The sequence below is a fragment of the Tursiops truncatus genome, chromosome 18 (genome assembly GCF_011762595.2).
Source record: "Tursiops truncatus isolate mTurTru1 chromosome 18, mTurTru1.mat.Y, whole genome shotgun sequence".
Taxonomy (NCBI): Eukaryota; Metazoa; Chordata; class Mammalia; order Artiodactyla; family Delphinidae; genus Tursiops; species Tursiops truncatus.
The window spans coordinates 777567-798006 of NC_047051.1; the positions used below are offsets into that span (position 1 = coordinate 777567).

Consider the following 20440-nt stretch of genomic DNA (forward strand, 5'->3'; position numbering starts at 1 on the left):
TCCTTCTTCAGAATTTATTATCAGTAGGTATAGATCCTGCCTGTTGACCAAGAGAAAAGTAAGAAGCAGTATCAAGTGTCGGTTTTTACCAGGTGGCATAGTTTAGTCGACATGGTGCCCTGTCGGCAGAATGACGAGTAACCTAGGATGTCTGTGACTTTGACCCCTGGTTCATAAGGGGGTTCTAGAGTATTTCCCAGTCCAGACCCAACTTCCCCAGGTTTGGTGTGTAGTAGATACTCAATAGCTGGTGTTAACTGTTCCTCCCGCTTTACAGTTGAGGAACTTGAGGCTCAGGAGACCCAGTGACTTGCCTGATGTTGCACGGCGGTGCCGTCAGACCAGCTTCCGTGGCACGGGGTTTGGAATCCTGGTGAGCGTAGAATGAGCTCACACGGGACCAGCCCCCTTGGCCATGAGCAGGACTTGAAACTTATGAGAGATCCACCGTGCACCTTTTTTTATTAGTACCCTTTCACGTTTGTGAATTGGCCTGCTCTCTAAGATGTGTCTGTCACCCCTGAATCAGTGCCCAGTAGCTGTCGAGGTCACGTGCAGACCGTGAGTGTCCAGGGGTGTGGGCCCCGGGGGCTGCTTGGCCATCTCCTCTCAGCTTATGCTTTAAGCAAGTGTCCTCTTCACAGTCTGACGAGTGCCAGTTTTTCCTATTTTTGTGCTTTGTGTTGGTGATTTTGCTGCTGGGTTAAGCACCAGAAAGTGCTGTGTGTCTGACTGGGGGACCCATGTGAGTTCAGTTTCGTGGATGAACGAACGATATGGTTCATCTATAAAGAGGGATAAGAAATCCAGCGTCTGTAGGGCTGAGGTAAACTCTAGTGCGTGGGGAAGCTGTGGGAAAGATGGTATGTTGACTAAATTTGTGGATTCGTGAGCTTATGACTGCTTACAACACAGCACAGTGACCAGCAGTGTGGTGAGACTGTCAGCTCACAGCCTGTCACCGGGATCAGGGAAAGGGTGGCCTCTTTGTGCTGGTGCTGGCCCACTCACATGTGAAAAATGTGGGTCTTGCAGGCCCCGGTGGGTTCTGCAGGTCTGGGCTCTGCAGAGGGGGCTGCTGGGGGTTACGCAGGAAGATGCAGGTTGGCTAGTTTTTGCAAGGTCATTGGTAAAACGAACCTACCGAATGCAAGTGGTCTCGAAGCCCTGACTTGAATCCTTCTGAGACTCTGTGTCCTTGCTCTTGGGCCAAGGCCAAGGGTGACCAAGTGCAGCCCTCTGGTGCGTAGAGCCCCAGACCACGAGCACTTAGAGGGGAACCTAGCCCGTGTGCCCGTATGTGAGGTGGGACAGAAAAAGCAGGGGTGGTGTCCGAAATATTCTGGGGTTGGTTTCGCAGCTGCATCATCCTACAAGTTGAACTCGGCCTCCAGAATGAAAACCTTGAGCCTTCGGGTTTTGATTATCGGATGTTATCCATTGCGGTGGAGGACTCAGAAACCACCCCCAGACGCTGAGTACCCCTCCCCCTCCCCCTCCCCCAGCCCCAGCAGGGCGCACTGGGCTTTCAGGGCCCAGTTGCAGCGAGGATGCCGGGGACGGGCCCCGCCGGGCGCAGCATCAGGAGGCCGCTTGGGAAATGAGTGGCGTTGGAAGATGTTTGATGAGACTGCGTGGAAAATGTCCGTCTTTGAAGGTGTTACAGAAAATAAAAAGAGGAGCGTTGAAAACATGGTGCGCATCGCACACAGATGAGTGGAGGTGGTTGTGGCAGAAAAGGTGGCCAAGCCCAGCGGGGAGACTGGACAAGGTGGCAGAGCAAAGCCGCAGAATGGCTGCTGGAAGACGGTCCGAGACCCCCAGAGTTGTCCGCTGACCCCGGCTGAGATACTATCCTGGGGTCCTGCCTCGGGGCCGGGATGGGCCCTGGCGAAGCGCCGGGAGACCATGCGGGCTTCGTTTCTGATGAGTCCTGGGTTCCCCTGCGCTGCGCAGCGCCGGGACGGCGGCGAGGCCGTCTCGCTTTCCCGGACACGGGCTCCACCTACTGCGCATGCGTGCGCGGGGAGGGGCGGGGCGCCGTACGCCGCGTGCGGCGTGCGTTTTCGGCGTGAGGTCCGTTTTCGGAGTGAGGTCTGTGTCCGCAGGAACTGTGCGCTTGGCATCCGAAGACCAGGAACTCTGAATTGTGTCCCTTTCCCCGTAGCGATCGGTGGTGTGCACAGCACCTTCATGTCGCCTCCTAGGCACAGAGCTGCAGCTTGCTTTACAGCGTGTGTGTGTGTTTCTGTGGTGTAAACGGTACTGTGGTGCACAGGCTGAAACATCTGTATCGAGAGGAGGCGTTCCTAAAATTGCAGTGGTTGGGACAGAGGAAACAACTTAAAGTTTGATAACATTTTTGGTAATAATTTTCATCATTTTTCTTTTCAAATTTAGCACCACGTATAAGCAGTTTATGCAGTAGAGAGAGAGTATCAGAAAGCCATAATAAGAGTCTAATTATTTTCAAAATTCAGGTTAACAACCTTGCTTTTTTATTTAAGAGTGAGACTTGTCTTTTATGTTATATTAAAAAGTATGCTGTGGTATCCTTCGAAAAACAGATCTGTAGAATGAACGATTACTACTGCTTTTCCTATAGTTGGGATAGATTCATGTTGATCCTTCCAGATTAAGACTTTGGTAGACATAGTAGAAACAGCATAAATTGATTATATTCTTCCACTTTTGTGTGTTCCCCCCGCTGGACCTAGAAACCAGATATTAACAACAGCATAAAGTAATAAAAATTAGAGGCAGAAATAAAAATGTTTCTCTTTGTTTCTCGGTAGGGCTCAGCACCACCCCCTTCTCCAACCCCCAACAAGGAGATGAAGAACAAGGCAGTTCTGTGCAAACCTTTGACCATGACGAAGGCAACTTACTGCAAACCCCACATGCAGAGCAAGTCCTGTCAGACAGGTGACTCGCATCCTGACCCTCGCTGAGTGAAATCCATGCTTTTCTCAAATAATGGGCTGCAGAATAGATTTGTTGGGTCACTTTGTCACTTTCTGTTGATTTTGCTTATCTGGTTTTAGACATGGCTTCAGAATACAGCATGTCATTTAAGATCATTAATAAAGATCAGTCTCTAACAAAGGCCTGCAAGTTATGTCACCAGTGATAAAATGCTGTATCAAAAATTTCCTTGGGGGCCAAGACCCACTAAAGTTACAGTGGTCTTCTGAGAAAACCATCTCTTTGAGTGTGGTCTATAACCATAACTATTGTTTCCTTGTCAGAATGAGTTGAAATCATTCAGATATGTATTTTCATCAAATTTAAACGTTAGCTGTATTCTGATTGTTTGATTAAGTAAACCTTTTTGTGGGGGTGTGAGAGTGTCTGGGACCATATAATACTTTAAAAGATGTTTTTTTTCTATTTTAAAAAAAGTCTAGGGACTTCCCTGATGGTCCAGTGGTTAAGGCTCTGCTCTTCCACTGCAGGGAGTGCAGGTTCCATCCCTGGTCGGATCCCCACGTGCCACGTGGCCAAAAAAAAAAAAAGTCTAAATTCTGTTTGTGCTCTCTATAACTTAGGACAGCTACTGCATTCAGTTTTGTTGTTTTTGGTTTTTTTGTTTGTTTGTTTTCGGCCACGCCACGTGGCATGTGGGATCTTAGTTCCCTGACCAGGGATGGAACCTGTGCCCCCTGCACTGGAAGCATGGAGTCTTAACCATCGGACTGCCAGGGAAGTCCCTGTTGTTTTTAACTTACCTAATTTTGTGAAAACTGGGAACTTCTTTTAAATGGGTACTGAGGCACTTAAATTTTTCTTTGTTACCAAATTACTTTGACTGAGCAGCTGTGTTTAAGTGGTGGTCATGGTTGACGTTGCTCCTTGAACACGTTCTGTGCCCCCAGATGGTGAGTGGAGGACAGAGTATGTCCCGGTGCCCATCCCGGTGCCCGTGTACGTGCCGGTGCCCATGCACATGTACAGCCAGAGCATCCCTGTGCCCACGACCGTTCCTGTGCCCGTAAGTCAGACTTTCAGCTCCCCTTCCTCCTGAGATCTCTCAGGTGCAGGCGGGGCAGCAGTGGGTTGGCGGTGACTGCTTCAGTGACACTGGTGGGACAGAGGGTGGAGGCTTGGCTTTTCATCAGCAGTTCACTTGGGTCTGGTTGAGGCTTTGCCAGGGGTTGCTGTGTGTGTGATCAGGTAAGTGCTCGTCCTTGAGAGTGAAGTTCAGCCAGTGTCTGCACCTGCTTTACACATACTGTGTAAACATATTTGTGTTCATTTTAGAAAGAAAGATTTGTGAACCGTAAGGTTTACAACTGATACATGGAATGGAGGCTCATATAAATGTCATCCCCTGCAGTGCTGGGGACACTGTGTCAGGGCTGGCCTACTGTACTGTAGTCCCCTGGTGACAGAAATGCCTCAAAAATTACTTGTTACTTCAAAAAGTAGCTGCTTGTATTCGGGGCTTTCTTTGTGATACTTAACATACGTGTTCTTCCCAAAACTTCTGACCAGTGCAGCATTATGAAGTAGATCATGTGTCAGAGTGATTTTTAATTTGGAAAAATACCTTGTAATGTTAAGTGAGCCTGAGAGTAAGTCCTTTGGTTACTTAGGTGCCAGTCCCCGTGTTTCTGCCCGTCCCCTCGGACAGCAGTGAGAAGATCCCTGCGGCAGCCGAGGAGCTCAAAAGCACAGTTTCTTCAGATCCCCTGGGCACAGAGCTGCTGACAGTGACCGACATGGCTGAGGACGAGGGGAAGGCAGAGGGCACCGACATCCACAGTGAGTCCCCCGCTGCTGGGGGGGGGGACGACATCGGGGTTGGGGGGCTGCTGCTAGAGCGAGGCCGGCTGTCGCTGTGCTTCAGCCTGAGCGGGTGTGGGCATGCTGCAGCACAAGTGGATTTCGGGTTATGAGGCCCGCACTGTATCTAGCAGGTGCTCCCTGACGTCGAGCCCAGGAACTTGTACGGTCCCTGTTTTAATTGCTAACAGGATTTAACTTGTAAAATCGACTCTAAGTTATTCTTGTTTCAGTGGACGAGCTCAGACACAAAAAACTAAGTTGCAGTAGGCTTTTATAACTCAAACTCTTATTTTATGATGGTTATCCCCAATTTTGTTTTATTGATTTATGCTAAGAAAGTAAGTTGCATTATCTAAGCCAGCGTTGTCTTAACTTCTACTAGGGCAGTGCTTGCCAAGCGGTGTAGCAGGACATGTGTCTGGGAATGCTTCTCCTGCCTCAGCCCTCCGGGGCTGCCCTGAGCTTCCTGCTCCCCTCACCCAGAGCACAGGGCGTCGCGCAGGGACAGTGCTGGGCAAGCACTCGGTTAGGGAGTGGGAAATGGATTTAGTGGGTTGCAACCAGTGTTTTCTGGGTTTTTTGTTTTTTGTTTTTTGTTTTTAAAGAAAGAAAGAAACGGAAAAAATATGTCAGCATGAATCCCTCCTAGAAAGGGTATTGTTTTGTGAAACTTTTGTTTCCATTGTGTATGCATGTGTCTCTGTTTCCCACCACTACCCTGAACTCAATAAAATGTCTTTTTTCACTGGGTTGCAGTACAAATGTGTTTAAAGCAACCAATCAAAACGTTAGAAGCCGGTTGTGACTAAGCCTATATTGAATGATGTGAAAACCTAGGTCACAATTCAAAAAGAATGTTGAAAATTAGTTACACGTGCTCGTAAGTTTATTTTTGACAAGAGATTGCTCTTAGAAACACTCTACAGAGTTGTTTTACTATTAAAGCATGCTTTTTAACTTTGTAGAGGGGCAGTCAAAACTTACAAGATTGAAACTTTTTGTGTATTCATGATTATCTAATACAGAGTTTATAGTAGCTTACATTTCAAGGTAGCTGCATGCTTTTTCGTTTTGTACATGTTAATATAAGTATTCCTATCTTGCATTTACAGTTAAATGGCTTTTGCCAGATTATGTGTAGGTACTGTTGCAGTTTTCTATTTTGATTTCTGATGATATTATGGCTTGATTACAGGTGTAATTATTGAAACGGACATAATTGGTTCAGATCTCTTGAAGAACTCTGACCCAGAGACAGAGTCCAACATGCCTGATGTACCATATGAACCAGATTTGGACATTGAAATAGATTTCCCCAGAGGTAATAGAAATTCTGTTTTATTCTTTCAGTGGAAGTGTGGTTCTGCACTTTAGTTATGGTGTCAAAATCGTGGTTATGATCATTAACAATCTAATGTTCATGTCATTGCCTGTACTGTTATTATTGGTCTTTTCTTTTTTACCCAGATAAAACTCAGCAGTTAACTTCCAAACTGAAACATATATTGAATTGTAGGAACTTAAAAGGAATTTCCCAGAGCCTTAAAAGGAAACTTTCTTAAAACTGATTTATTATAGAAACTTTTACAGATACATATTATAGAAACTTTTACAGAACTTAAAAGGAATTTCCCAGAGCCTTAAAAAGAAACTTTCTTAAAACTAATTTATTATAGAAACTTTTACACATATAGAAGTGTTGGTGTCTTTTTATTTAAATAAAATATTGATAGTATTTTTCTTAAAATCGTTTTGAAAATTAAGTTAACCTTCAAAGGGAAACAAATATTTTCAGGTCTTTTGTTGTAAAAGAAATGTGTTCTGTTTTTCATTGTTTATTTTCTTTATCGATGGCCAATAAGCATATTGAATAGAATGTAAAGCCTTTTACATTGGAAAAGATTTAATAGATTGAAACTAGACTGAAACAGATTTGTACTGAGACCATTTAGATCTTATAATTAAATTTCAGGTTTTAGTAATTTTTCTATCACACACTTCCACAAAATTCCATGTTGATACGCATTGTACATGTGTTTTTTAAGAGTATGAACAGGCGTTATCAGAACTTATAGACCAGGTTAGGTAGAGAAAATGGTTTGTTCTCCACCCAGCACAGGCTGCCCTGCGCATGGTGCGTGTGCGCATTCAGCGGGTGGTCCTTCGTTGGCTGAGTTTATATAGCATGAGTCTGTGCTATTACGTTTGAAATGAAAGTTCTTCTGATTCAATTGTCAGCTGCTGAGGAGCTTGATATGGAAAATGAGTTTTTATTACCACCTGTTTTTGGAGAAGAATATGAGGAACAGCCTAGACCTCGATCTAAAAAAAAGGTATGAAATGTAACAGTATTCTTGCATTCACATCCTGTCTCTGTGTAATAGAGGGCAAGGGTACTTGAGCTTCAGTTGTACCTGAGAATGTGGGAAGGTACTTTGTTTTCTGGAATTAAAAAAGACTTAAGAGGTAAAGCTTTTATTACTTCATTTCTAGGTAATAAAAGTATATCCTATTTAGTTGTAGTTTCATAGAAGAAGAGTGAATTTTGCAACTTTTTATTTTTATCTTGATAAAAGGTTGTCATTGATAAAAGGTTTACATATTTGCTAAAAAAGTAAATTCAATTATTAGACAACAACTGAGACTGTTTTCTAGGGAGCTGTTTTTTCCATTGGTATTTTTGATGAGGTTGAGGTACACAGTTGTAACATCTGGTCTCACTGAAGCATCCCAGCACATAGGAAGACGTGCTGGGCGGTTCATTCAGGGACCCCAGATGTAAATGTACAAACGGGTATCGCTGTTCCGAACATCAGTAACAACTGTCCGTATTTCTCATTTCCAACAGAAAGCAAGGTTTTCTTTAAAAAAAGATGACTTTCACAAATTTCTCCAAAAAAGAAAGAGAAAGGGAAAATTGAAAAAAGGAGTGAGTACTTGTGGTAGAATGAAATTGGACTCTTACTTGACACCACACACAAAAATGAACTCAAAATGAGTCAAAAACCTAAATGTAAGAACTGAAATTATAAAACTCTTAAAAGAAAACATAGGCCTAAATCTTCATTAACTTGGGTTAGACACTGTTTCTTAGATGCGACACCAAAAGCACAGGAACAAAAGGAAAAAATAGATGAATTGGGTTATATCCAAATTTAAAATTTTTGTACAGCAAACAGTACCATCAAGAAAGTGGGAAGGGGCTTCCCTGGTGGCACAGTGGTTGAGAGTCCGCCTGCTGATGCAGGGGACACGGGTTCGTGCCCCGGTCCGGGAAGATTCCACATGCCATGGAGCAACTAAGCCCATGAGCCATGGCCGCTGAGCCTGCACGTCCGGAGCCTGTGCTCTGCAACGGGAGAGGCCACAACAGTGAGAGGCCTGCAAACCAAAAAAAAAAAAAAAAAAAAAAGAAAGAAAGAAAGTGGGAAGGAGTTGAGGAGTCATCTCCTATGAGGTGGTGTCTTTGAGAAGTTCTTCAGTTTCTCTCTTACATTAATATTTTGAATCCTTCTATTTCAGATTTTAATTATTATATATGTATTTTCTCATCAGTGACTCTCAACTCACAGCAGTAGTTAATACGATTCTGTTGTACAGAGTAGTTTATGCAGAAATACAGCATTCCTGGAGAGAGATTTCAAGTAATGTCATAGGTAACTGTTCTCAGATCAGAAATTCCAGTCAGTTCTAATCATGTAAATATATTTCTTTGTAATGTGCATTTGTTGAGAGATGGCTTACCTAAAGTCATGAAATAATATAGGCTTAAGAAAAAGAAGATTTGACAGTGGTGTTTTACTACCAGGGAGCCAAGAGGAAGGCAGTGTCAGGGTACCAGTGTCATGATGACAGTTCTGACAACTCGGAGTGCAGCTTCCCTTTCAAGTACACGTACGGGGTAAACGCCTGGAAACACTGGGTCAGAACGAGGCAGCTTGATGAAGATCTTCTGGTGTTAGATGAGCTAAAATCTCGTAAGTGTTCTGATTTGTTTCCCCTATGTCCTATTTAAAATCAAGGTTTTTATTCATATTTTGGTAACCATTCTTCTGTGCTTCCGTTTACGTGCATGAGTGAGCTTGAGCGTGCGCGCGCGCACACGCGCACACGCACACACACACACACACACACGCACACACACACACACACACGCACGCACACACACGGGCATGCACCGTGTTGCACAAATGAAGCCCTTACAGTAGTGTCAGTTCATGGAGCTCCTGTTGCTTGCTGGTCAGTACAACTCAAGCAAACCTTGTTTCCTTATTGAAGTTGATGATTATGATGATTGTGGGTAAAGAAGAAAGTTTGCTCTAAGCAGATAGAGCCCTTTGCAGCAGGCCAGACTCTTTACTGTGCATGGGCCAGTCCGTGGCACCACAGAGAGGGTAGGAAGTATGGCCTTATGGAGGTGCTAGAGTCAGACTGCCAGGGTTGCCTCATGTACTAGCATCTCAGTTTCCCAGCTCTGAAGGGGGGTAACAGTACCCACCTTGTAGGGTTGTCATGAGAATTACATTAGAAAATACATGTAAATTTAGAACATTCCTTCATCCACAGTAAAGGCTTAACGTTGACTGATATTAGAATACCCATAGTATGTGAAAATCCAGAAGGTACTCAAGTGAGTCATTAATTACTATGAAGCTGCATGTACTGTACATGAAAAATATGTTTTTCCTTGAAAAAACAATCAAGGTTTTTGTTATTAACTGCCTTTGATTTTAAAAAGGATGAATGTAGCTTAAAATACTTTACATTTAAATGTAGCTCTTATTTTACCTGTAAATTCTTACACAGAATAAAGTGATTTCAGAAAGTTTCTTAATCTTAAGACAGTAAATAATAATTATTATTTTAAATTTTATTTCCTTTTAGCTAAGTCAGTAAAGTTAAAAGAGGATCTACTCTGTCACAGCACGGCTGAGCTTGACTATGGCCTGGCCCATTTCGTCAATGAGATCCGAAGGCCAAATGGGGAGAATTATGCACCTGACAGCATCTATTATCTTTGCCTCGGGATTCAAGAGGTGAGTGATTTTATGGTTACTTTCGAATATAATGTTGTTAAGAAAGGTTGTTGTGGTAGGTTCTTGGAGAAAAAAAATGTTTTGCTTCAGGAATATTACGGAACGTCAGGGTTTATTGGCTTACCAAGAAAGGCGAAAGTAATTTATTCGAAAATACTGGGATATTATAAAGGGTTTTCTTAGCTACTTTGTGTACAGGTGTTTCTGCTATAATGTGCTGTGTCCCTAAAAGTGAACTTCAGGTTCTCCAAAACTGTGTACCAAAACCAAAAAGAACTTAGGTGAAAAACATAGTAACAGACCACTCGAAGCTCATGCATCTTTTGTAACAGGACTAATGATGTGTGTGTTTGTTACCATGTATATATATGATAATCAGGTTGATTTCATCCCCACCTTACAACTGCAAATAAATGAATTAACATTCTGAGGCATGGTATATATATGTATATATAGATCTGTGCTGATATACATGTAAACAGATAAATGACTTCCCTCTGCAAATAGGTCTGTTTCATCTCTGCTGTGTTTCTAACTTGTTAAATAGTGTAAGTACTCATTAGTTCTTTGGAATCATCTTATAAAAGATTTCATTCTTTAGAGGTTTTAGGTAAACTTCAACCACATGTCTGTGAATCTTGAATGAATACATTTCCCATAATAAACATGGAGATCCACTTTCGATAATGACTTTTAGTTTTGAACAGATAGTACAGGTTTGAGCCCAGAGGCCAGAAAAGGCCCTAGCTTTCCATCCTGTGTATTTGTGAATATGGTCAATGATGGGGGGAAATGTTCTTATGTGGAGTTTTGTTTATAGGCCTCGAATTAAATATTTCGCTGCTAACAGGTAGTAGGTGCTGAATAAATTACTGGAGAAAACTAGAATTGTCTTGATTTGTATTTCACTTTCCCTCTTCAGGATAGAAATTTGCCTAAGATTATCTAAGCAGTGGTGGGGAATAACACATACCTCTAAATTACTGTGTATTCAGAGACCATCACATATTTTGCAGTAGCAAAATATTTATATAGTAGAACTTCAAATACCATTAGAGGTTTGAAAGCTAAATGGATTGTAATATTAATGATTATAAATTATGTCTTCAAGTAGGTTCATTTTTTTCCAATTCTTTAATTGCGGTAAAATACATATAACACAAAATTTACCATCTTAACTGTTTTTAAGTGTACAGTTCTGTGGTATAAAGTACATTGATAATCTTGTGGAAACATGACCACCATCCATCTTCATAACCCTCTTCGTCTTGCAAACCTGAGACTTTGTCCCCATTAAATACTAACTCCTCATCCCTTAGTCCCGCTGCCCCTGGCGCCCACCCTTCTTTCTGTTTCTGTGAGTTTGACTCTCCCGGGTACCTCATGTACGTGAAATCAGCATAATGTCCTGAAGTTCATCCATGTTGTAGCACACGTCAGAATTTCCTTTCTTTTTAAAATAGGTTCTTTATAAACTGAAAAATGTTTCCTCAAAATAAATTTTTACTACCAGAACAGTACTCTTAAAGATGGTCAAGATGGGGACTTCCCTGGGGGTCCAGTGGTTGGGACTCCGCGCTTCCAATGCAGGGGTCTCGGATTCAATCCCTGGTCGGAGAACTAGGATCCCACATGCCGTGCGGCGCAGCCAAAAAATTTATAAAAAAGAAAAAGAAAAAGAAAAGGTCAAGATGGTAAATTTTATGTTCTGTGTATTTTTACCACAATTGGAAAACCAGTTGTTTTACTCTTCTCATCACTGGACAGATTTTCACAGGCTTGATTTAATTTTTTGTAAAAGACTGTATGGTATTTATAACCAGCTTTAAAAATAATCTTCAAACTCACTGTGGTGATAAGATGTCTAAAAGATAGTTTCCAGAAATCATTGCTGTTTGTTGGTACTTCAAGGATGCATACAGAGGTAGGAGCTATTTTGGAAGAATGTGCGTCTTTCTCTGTGTGATGCGTTTTCTGATTCCGTCCCCGGCTGACAACAAAAGCAGCACGGCTTCCTCTCCAAGCCCTGGACGTGTGGGGCAGGTGGTGTGTTGAGAAGTGAGGGTGGGCCAGCCCCTTTTCCTCCCTCACAGATGCGGTAGCTAATCCTGTTCTTCCGATGGTGTAAGGGGTGGTGGCTGTCGCCAGAAGTTCACATAATATGGAAATGTCTGAGGAAGAAAGAAGGGGCTACGTGAGCCCCACAGTCCCGGTCAGTCTTTCACATGCTGTTCTACATCTGTGCGAGTCCTTCACACCACGTTTACCCAGAGTGGGTGGTGGGCGCCTGTTCCCCTGGGTCCTCCCACCCCATCGTGCTTGGCTAGATGTGCGTGCATCTCTTTTTTTATGAATGTGGCAAAAGACATGGAACCTTTGTCCCCAAGGACAGGGAACTGTGTTACACACTTTGGTGTCTTTCCTTCCCTCTGCTTCCCAGTCGTTGTGTCAGCCCCTGAAGACGTCTGGGTCAGCGCTCAGTGAATTCAGTCAGTGGCAAGCATTCCCTTTGTTTTATAAGCAGTGTGCACCCCCCTCTCCCCCGCCGCCAGATCTTATGTAATTGTCCTGAAGAGCTGGTGCTTTTATTTCTAATCTTCCTTCTGACTAGTGGGAGAAACGTTAGGTCAACTCAGATGATGGTGCTCTGGCCTAGTTGCTGGTTAGCGCACACATGGTTTATGTTCTTCATCCTTCTACTTTCCACTTGCTGTGTCTCCAGGTATAAAGTAGGTGCCTTTTAGGCAGCATATTGTTGGGCCTTGTTTTTTATTTATCTTTTTTTTTTTTGGCTGCATTGGGTCTTCGTTGCGGTGCACGGGCTTCTCATTGTAGTGGCTCCTCTTGCTACAGAGCACGACACGTGGGCTCAGTAGTTGTGGCTCGCGGGCTCTAGAGCGCAGGCTCAGTAGTTGTGGCACACGGGCGTAGTTGCTCCGCGGCATGTGGGATCTTCCTGGACCAGGGCTCGAACCCGTGTCCCCTGCACTGGCAGGTGGATTCTTAACCACTGTGTCACCAGGGAAGTCCCGGCCTTGTTTTTCAAATTAAAAAAATTTTTAATCCAGTCTGATAATATTTGTCTTGGTGTGTTCAGACTAACAAAATTTTTTATTTAAAGAACCGGCTGGTAAACATTTTAGGCTCTGTAGGCCATACTTAATCTGTGGAAAGCAGCCCGGGCGCTTGCACTCTGTTTTAAGAAAACTTGGTTGTATTTGTAAAGAGGCAGCGGGCCAGCCTTCAGGACTGTAGTGCAGACCCCGGTTTAGACCTTTTACATTTAATGTAATTAATCACTGGATTGAAAATCCTGCTTGTTTGTGCTTGTTATACAGTTGACCCCCCTTAGCTACAGGGGATACTTCAGGATCCCCACTGGAGGGCTGAAGTCTGTGTATGCTACAGTGGCCTCTACACACCTACCTGTGATACAGTTTTGATTTGTAAATTAGGCACAGTAAGAGATTAACAACAATCATTACTAACAGAATGGAATAATTATCGTAATATGCTGTGATAAAAGTTCTGTGAATGTCTCTCTCTCTCTCTCTCTAAAATCTTATTGTACAAATTGAGGGTGTCTCTCTCTCTCTCTCTCTAAAATCTTATTGTACAAATTGAACACCTTTTCCATCTTAACTAAGCACTGACCACCCTCTGTGGCCGTAGCTTTTATAGTTTGAGGTGTGACAGCAAAACTAGCCTGAATTTTTTCCTGCTTTACAACATCGCAGATAGAAGGTTTGTTCTCACCGTGGGTCTCAGCAACCTCAGCATCCGATTTTTTTCTTTCCTGATTAAGTCCAGAACTGTCACCTTTTCACTCAAAGGAAGCACTGTGCGTCCTCTCTCTGGCGTGTCCGAATTGCCAGCTTCACTCCTCTTGCTTTGGGGCCATAATTATGTAAAGTAAGGGTCACTTGAGCACAAGCCCTGCAACCCTGCAGTGGATCTGACAACCCAGATGGCCACCAGGTGGCTGATGTGCGGGATGTGCCGGACCAAGGGTGATTCACGTCCCTCCGGGCGGGACGACATGACATCGCGAGATTTCATCATGGCTTCTCAGAATGGCCTGCAATTAAAATTTATGAATTGTTTATTTCTGTCATCTTTCATTTAATAGTTTTGGACCTTGGTTGACTGTGGGTAACTGAAACCACAGAAAGTGAAACTGGATGAGGGGTCACTGTATCTGTTCTTTGTGGGGTTTTTTTGTTTTTGTCTTTTTCTGCTTTCTTTTGAATTATTTTTCTGTGATTACATTTATCTCCATCATTGGTTTATTATTTATGCCTGTTAAATTATTTGTAGTGGGTTTGCAGTGTGCGTCTTCAGTTAATCATTGTATACCTTCAGACCTTCTTGCTCTGTCTCACATGTGGTAACCTCAAGCCCTGTGATCCCAGTTTCCACCTCCCGTTCTTTGTGCTGTTGTCACACATTTTACTTGAGCGTTCTTTTTACCCACTGGAGATGGAGTTCGCAAACTTTGGTGTTTAAGTCATTCTTTAGCAACCCTCACTGTTAAGGTTTGTCATAGTACGTTGTAAGATTCATAAATTTGCACTAACTCAAGGAGAGTGGGGCATAGAGAGGAAACAAGGGGAAAAGCATCAAGCTCACAGGCTGCTGGGAGAGGCTTCACGCACAGAAACCCTCCCGCCCTGCCCTCACCCTTCGTGTCCGTGGACTGTGTGCTGAGCATTGGAGCCACGTGCTCTGTTTGTATCTGACAGACTGAAGATTCTCATCCAGTTCTTACGTTCTGAGTTCTTGCCTTTGTATTTCAGCTTTGAGTTTTTCAAGCAACAGATTAATTGGTAACTTATGTTTCTTTGATTTCCAGATATATAGAGAAGGCAATCATCTCTTATTAGTATACTAATAAAGACAAAGACGTAAGACGTTTATTTTTTCCTTAGGAAATAGAGTATAAGTGGTCTGTAATTAGCTCATATAAATCTTAAATCCTTCAAGTTTTTTTTTTTTTTTTGTAGTACTTGTATGGTAGTAATCGAAAAGACAACATATTTATTGATCCAGGATTCCAGACATTTGAGCAAGAATTGAATAAAATACTCCGAAGTTGGCAACCAAGCATACTTCCAGATGGTAATGCTCCTTTAAATAAAATGTCGCCCACTTGCTGCTGGGATTTTCTGTGTTTATAGAAAGTGTACTAAAGATAATTAGGAAATAATTTAAATGAGAGAGCACTTATTCACGGACGCATCGGTCCGTCTTTCGTTGAATTAGAAATGAATGTGGTTGATAGCTAGTGTTTATGAAGAACTTTGTAATAAACGTGACCCACTTTCTTTGGAGTAAGAAACTGGATGCTCATTTCTTAAGCCCTCCAGTTGAGATTCTGACGTAAATTTCTCTAAGAAACCTCTGTTTTAGTTGTATAAAGAAAACTTGTTTGAATGGAAATCACCTATTTTTTTTCAGGATTTCTGCAGATGTAAAATTCCCTTCTGACCATGGTCTGCTTGTCCTCTGGAAGACCAGGAGCAGACTCCAGGCCTGACCCCGGGGGTGCTAGCTGTGTAGTCTGTTGTGTTTCCCGGCTCTGTGTTGTTTCAGAGCCGCATAGGTGATTCTGAAATTCATTCCAGTTGATCTGGAGTGAATGGAGGATTGGACTAGGTTTGTTCTTGAATTAACTTCTATCTGTTTCTAGCTGGTTACATGAAAACTGTTTATTGTAATTCTTTAAAAATCTTTCTCTCTATTTAAGGGTCAATATTTTCTCGAGTTGAAGAAGATTATCTCTGGAGGATAAAACAGCTAGGATCACACTCTCCAGTAGCTCTTCTGAATACCCTGTTCTACTTTAACACTAAGTATTTTGGCCTGAAAACAGTGGAACAGCACTTAAGGCTTTCCTTTGGCACTGTGTTTAGGCATTGGAAAAAAAACCCTTTAACAATGGAAAATAAAGCATGTCTTCGATACCAAGTGTCTTCCTTATGTGGAACAGATAATGAAGGTAGTGTAACAGGTTTTCGTTTTGGGATTGTCTGTGGCAGGGACTGCCACTCCTTGCCTTACTAAAGACCACCTGGTCACTTGTTAAGAACCTAAGGACTGTCATTTTCATAAGATAAGACAGCCTATGTTGTCTTAAAATTAGGAATTACCAGAAGCCACAGTTGAGAGCTCTGAAGCACACCTGGTCCCGTTCTTTGGTGTAAGAGATACTAGGAGTGATCAGAGTGAATAGTGTCACCTTTCTTCAAGGTTAGTCTTAGAAAGTTTATGTGATTTTTATTTCTTAAGATAAAATTACTACTGGAAAAAGAAAACATGAAGATGATGAGCCAGTATTTGAACAAATTGAAAATACAGCCAATCCTTCTAGATGTCCTGTGAAAATGTTTGAATGCTACTTGTCTAAAAGGTAAGTGTTAATGACATTTGATTTTTTTAAATGGTAGTAACAGTTAGTTGCTGTGAATTTATGTCACCAAGAGGTGACATTTTTTTCCTTGGTCCTTTTTTTTAGATTTCTCTCTTTTCTCACTTATGAAGTCCTTTCAGTTATAACGTTTTTAGTCCTGTTATTATAAAATACCCAGCTTATACTTCATGTTTTAAGCACATGTTAAGAAATCGCTCTCTGCTAACGAAATGACTGCTGTACTTGTAGAGGGTCAGACAGTACATGTCTTAGGCTTTTTGGGCTGTGGTGTCTCTGTTGCAGCCAGCTCTGCTGTGGCAAGCAGAGAGCAGTCCTGCCTGGGCCTGGGTCCCAGTGACGCCCTGGTGAGAAGGTGGAGAGAGGCGAGTCCTCGGTTCTGGAGGGAGATCCCTGAGGTGTCGGCAGGGCGCAGCGTCTTCTCAGGGCCCTGTGCGTTCCAACTGCACCACTGCTTTCTCCCGCGGGTACCAACAGGCGTTTAAAATATTTTAAACCAGTGAAATTTTTGGAGACCACAAATTATTTTATGCTTGTTCATTATTTTAAGTATGCACTCTGTAATTTTTAAAAGGCAAGCATGAACTCAGAATGTATTTTCTTATGTAAACAGTTTTGTAAATTGTTTTTATAAATTTTCTCCAGGTTAACTCTCAAGAACCATAAAAGCAGTAATGTCACCTATAGGATGATTATTTTTAATAATTAATATTTCTGACGATAGTTTTGGGTGGCCCTGCACCAGTATCTGGATCTTCCAATGGTAGTAACTATTTATTAGTTGGAAATTCCTATCTCAGTATTATCTTATTTTAAAAATTATTTCTTTTGTGTAACGCTGTTAAGTATTTTTATTTTATGTTTTACTGTATTTCATCAATTCTAAGACACATTTCTCACATTTTATACTGTCTCTGAAACTGGGATGCATATTATAACTGATGCATCTTGAAATTATAATTGGCAGTGCTTTACTTGTTTAATGGCAGTATTAAAATAATGATTAAAAATAATGTTTCTATCGATGGTGTCTTGGATTCAGTGAAATACAGAAATTATAGTGGGAAAATAATCTTTTATTGTAGAAATTAACTTTTAGAATATCTCAGTGATAGAATATTTAATGTAGGTAATTATGCATGTGGTCTGCCCATGTAATGTGGTTAATGGTAGCAGAATTATTCTTGAAAGAAAAGAAGAAAGTTGTGAGGAATTTCGTGTACATACTGTGACATGGACTTTCTCCTTTCTCCTGAAGTCCCCAGAATCTTAATCAGAGAATGGATGTTTTCTATTTGCAACCAGAACGCTCTAGCTCTGCAGACAGCCCTGTCTGGTACACGTCTGCTTCGTTGGACCGAAACACCTTGGAAAATATGCTCGTACGGGTTCTTTTAGTAAAAGATATTTATGATAAAGACAATTATGAACTGGACGAAGACACAGAGTAAAAAGGAACGTTTTAGAAGCAATCGGGAGAAAACAGCATTAGATAGTCATGCTGCTAGATCTTTACTATGGAAAACATTTCAAGTTTACTCCTTCTGTTTTGAGTTTTGTAGCAGTGTACCCACACTGGGTATTACCTTGTAAATAATCTGTGAGTGAAAGTTGCCATTATTCTATGTAGTGGTTTTAGGATACTTACAAATACATTCAAATTCTTTTTTTATTATTATTTATTTGATTAGGTATGTTTGTAACTTTTTACATTACAAGATATGAATGAGAATGTGCCACGTATAAGTTTTTCTTGTAGTGAGAAACGCCCATATTGCACACCTCTGCTGTTGCAAAGCTTCCTGGAGAGGGGGCTCTTCTGCTGGCTTCTTGACAAGATGGTTGTGTGTGGGGAGCACCTACTAAAAGTTTAGAACTTGCAGTGTCTTTCAGAATTTTTAAAATAAACTGTAAACTAATAGGCTGGGTTTTTTGTTTTGTTTTTTTGCGGGGGTTTTGTTTGTTTTATGCTTTAGTTACTGAAGCCTTACCAGGTTATGTAGAGAGATACCATCTTCTGTACCAAAAATAGACAAGAAAATGCTGTCGATACTGGTGTACTGTAATGTGAATCTATACTGGTGAACAGAACTTTTTGTTCCCCTTATTAAAACCTTAGTGTCCTTTTCTCATTTGTGGCTTTCTGCATCACCCCAAACAATAATAATTATGTATGTATACTTATATATATGTGTGTGTATATGTACATATGTGTATACACACACATATATAAAGAATGATGTTGATAACATGATCATGGAGACATTTTCTTTGCAAAAATGATGAAAATATAAAATTCTGTTTTCTGTGTCAACCCTAAGTATCCCAAATCCCCTTCATTTATAAGCGTTTGGTTTTTCTCTCCCCTTGAAGATACAGGTCATGTTTCCATCCCCAGGTGGTGGTGGTACTCCACAGCTTCACCAACTTCATGAGAATTCTTGTGCCTGCCCTCAAATATGACTGATGCACACGCTGGGTATTTAAAAATGCCACTCCTGAGACTGTTGTCACGGAAAGTCGGGCTAGTTTAAGTGAGATAGCACCCGTTTCACTATGAGGGTTAGCAGGGCAGTGACTGACGGTGCAGGCTGATGGATAAAGTGTATCTTGAAGGAAATTACGTTCGATGTTAGATTGTTTGGCTTTTACATTTTAATTACTTCTTACAGAAGATTGCATTAAAAAACTTTGTACTTCTGCATAGCGATTTATCCATTCAGACCTTTTCTTTTAGAACAAGAAGTTTACATAAAATCCTGCCTTCTAAAAGGCCGAGGAAGTGGCGGCTGCAGTTATCATGAAGAACTCCTTTGGCTGACTTCACAGAGCTTGAGTGTGCTCATGTAGTCTTGCTTCCAGTTCCTCAGCCACCACAGTGATGTTCGTCACTAAAACTGTTTGGGGGAAATTGGGCTATTTTCCACAGTGGTTAAGCAATGTCTACACACCCCTTAAATATTCCTCTCTTCCTTGGGGTAAATGTTAGCATTCAGAAGAAATCTTCTCATTTATGATTTGGAGAATTTCACGAGTGTAATCAGCTGTATATTTAAGCAATAATTAACAAATATTTTTGGCATAAAAATTACTTTTTAATGTTCTAACTTGTTTTATAAGTTTGATTAACGTTTCTGTCCCTTAATTGATTTTGTATTTCTGGATTTGATAATCAGACTGACAGTAGCAAATCTCATACACTTAAATAGGTATAGATTGCTTGTTGTCTGTTTAATGAAGTAGTTAACATATTTAAAATATATAATACAAAACATTTCTCATCCTCACCTTTTTCCAGAACTACTGCTTTAAGCACTTTTCATATAAACGCATATTGTTGATTAAAGGTGATTAATCCTAACCATCTTTTATTCTTTGAACTGGTGCTATATTCCATCAAGAGCAATAAAGTTTTCCCCAAATGTCACTTAATGTATATTTTACCAAATACCCTACATTTCTGCTATGATCCCACTATTAATAGCACCTTGTCTTGCTATTTTCATTTCCTTTATTGTACATTTTGGCTTTTCTAAACAGAAGTGTCTACATAGTTTTGATATTGATATGATTAAGGATTTAGAGCTCTTGTCTTTGTCTTGATTGCAATCCAACGATTGGTTAACTTGACTCTTGGGGGGGGGAGAAAAAAATAATACTATTTTATGAGAATTGTTTGTTCTGTGAAACTTGCTTCATCTAGAATATGTTTCGTTAGTTCCTGAATCTCCTTAGTTTGTGTGGTCCTAGATGACTGCTGAGAAAAGGGTAGTGAAATGATAGTTTCTTTCTGCTGCTTAGTGATTTCTGATGACGGCATCCTGTAAATATAATATTGTTGCCTTTAGATGTCTGTTGGAGATGCTATATTTTTCTGTTCTGAAGATTTTGCCATTTAAAATGAATCAATACAAAAGTTTTTAATCCATATTGAGAAAAGTGAATTTCCCATGCTAAATTGAATCTTCATTAACACTTTGCTTTTTTTTTTTCTTTTTTTTTTTTAAGACTTTTAACTGTATTGGGTAATGTAAGATATTAAAGGACTTTTCTAGGCAAGAAGCTCAACTCTTCTTTTGGCCATAAAAATACTTTCTGTTTGAATAGTAGTTCATGTTTCTTTCTCTCCTACTGCGTGGAGTTGTTACCAGTGGATTGCACACACTGAGATAGGGAGAGGGTGTGTGTT

At 41.2% G+C, this 20440-nt stretch overlaps 1 protein-coding gene across 13 annotated transcripts in view; it reads left to right on the forward strand.

Annotated features, from left to right (window-relative positions):
* ZMYM2 (zinc finger MYM-type containing 2) overlaps positions 1-18379 on the forward strand; it is an 89078-nt gene extending 70699 nt beyond the window's left edge. For 8 of the 13 annotated variants that reach the window (XM_073794903.1, XM_073794904.1, XM_073794905.1 and 5 more), the window contains 12 exons: positions 2796-2925; positions 3876-3991; positions 4596-4764; positions 5984-6109; positions 7027-7121; positions 7637-7717; positions 8597-8765; positions 9673-9824; positions 14828-14942; positions 15571-15822; positions 16113-16233; positions 17510-18379. In XM_073794903.1, the coding sequence (XP_073651004.1) occupies positions 2796-2925; positions 3876-3991; positions 4596-4764; positions 5984-6109; positions 7027-7121; positions 7637-7717; positions 8597-8765; positions 9673-9824; positions 14828-14942; positions 15571-15822; positions 16113-16233; positions 17510-17702 (1719 nt within the window). In that variant the 3' untranslated portion in view covers positions 17703-18379. The other 5 variants (XM_033843779.2, XM_073794916.1, XM_073794909.1 and 2 more) reach the window with 3 other exon arrangements.
* The last annotated feature ends 2061 nt before the right edge of the window (positions 18380-20440 follow it).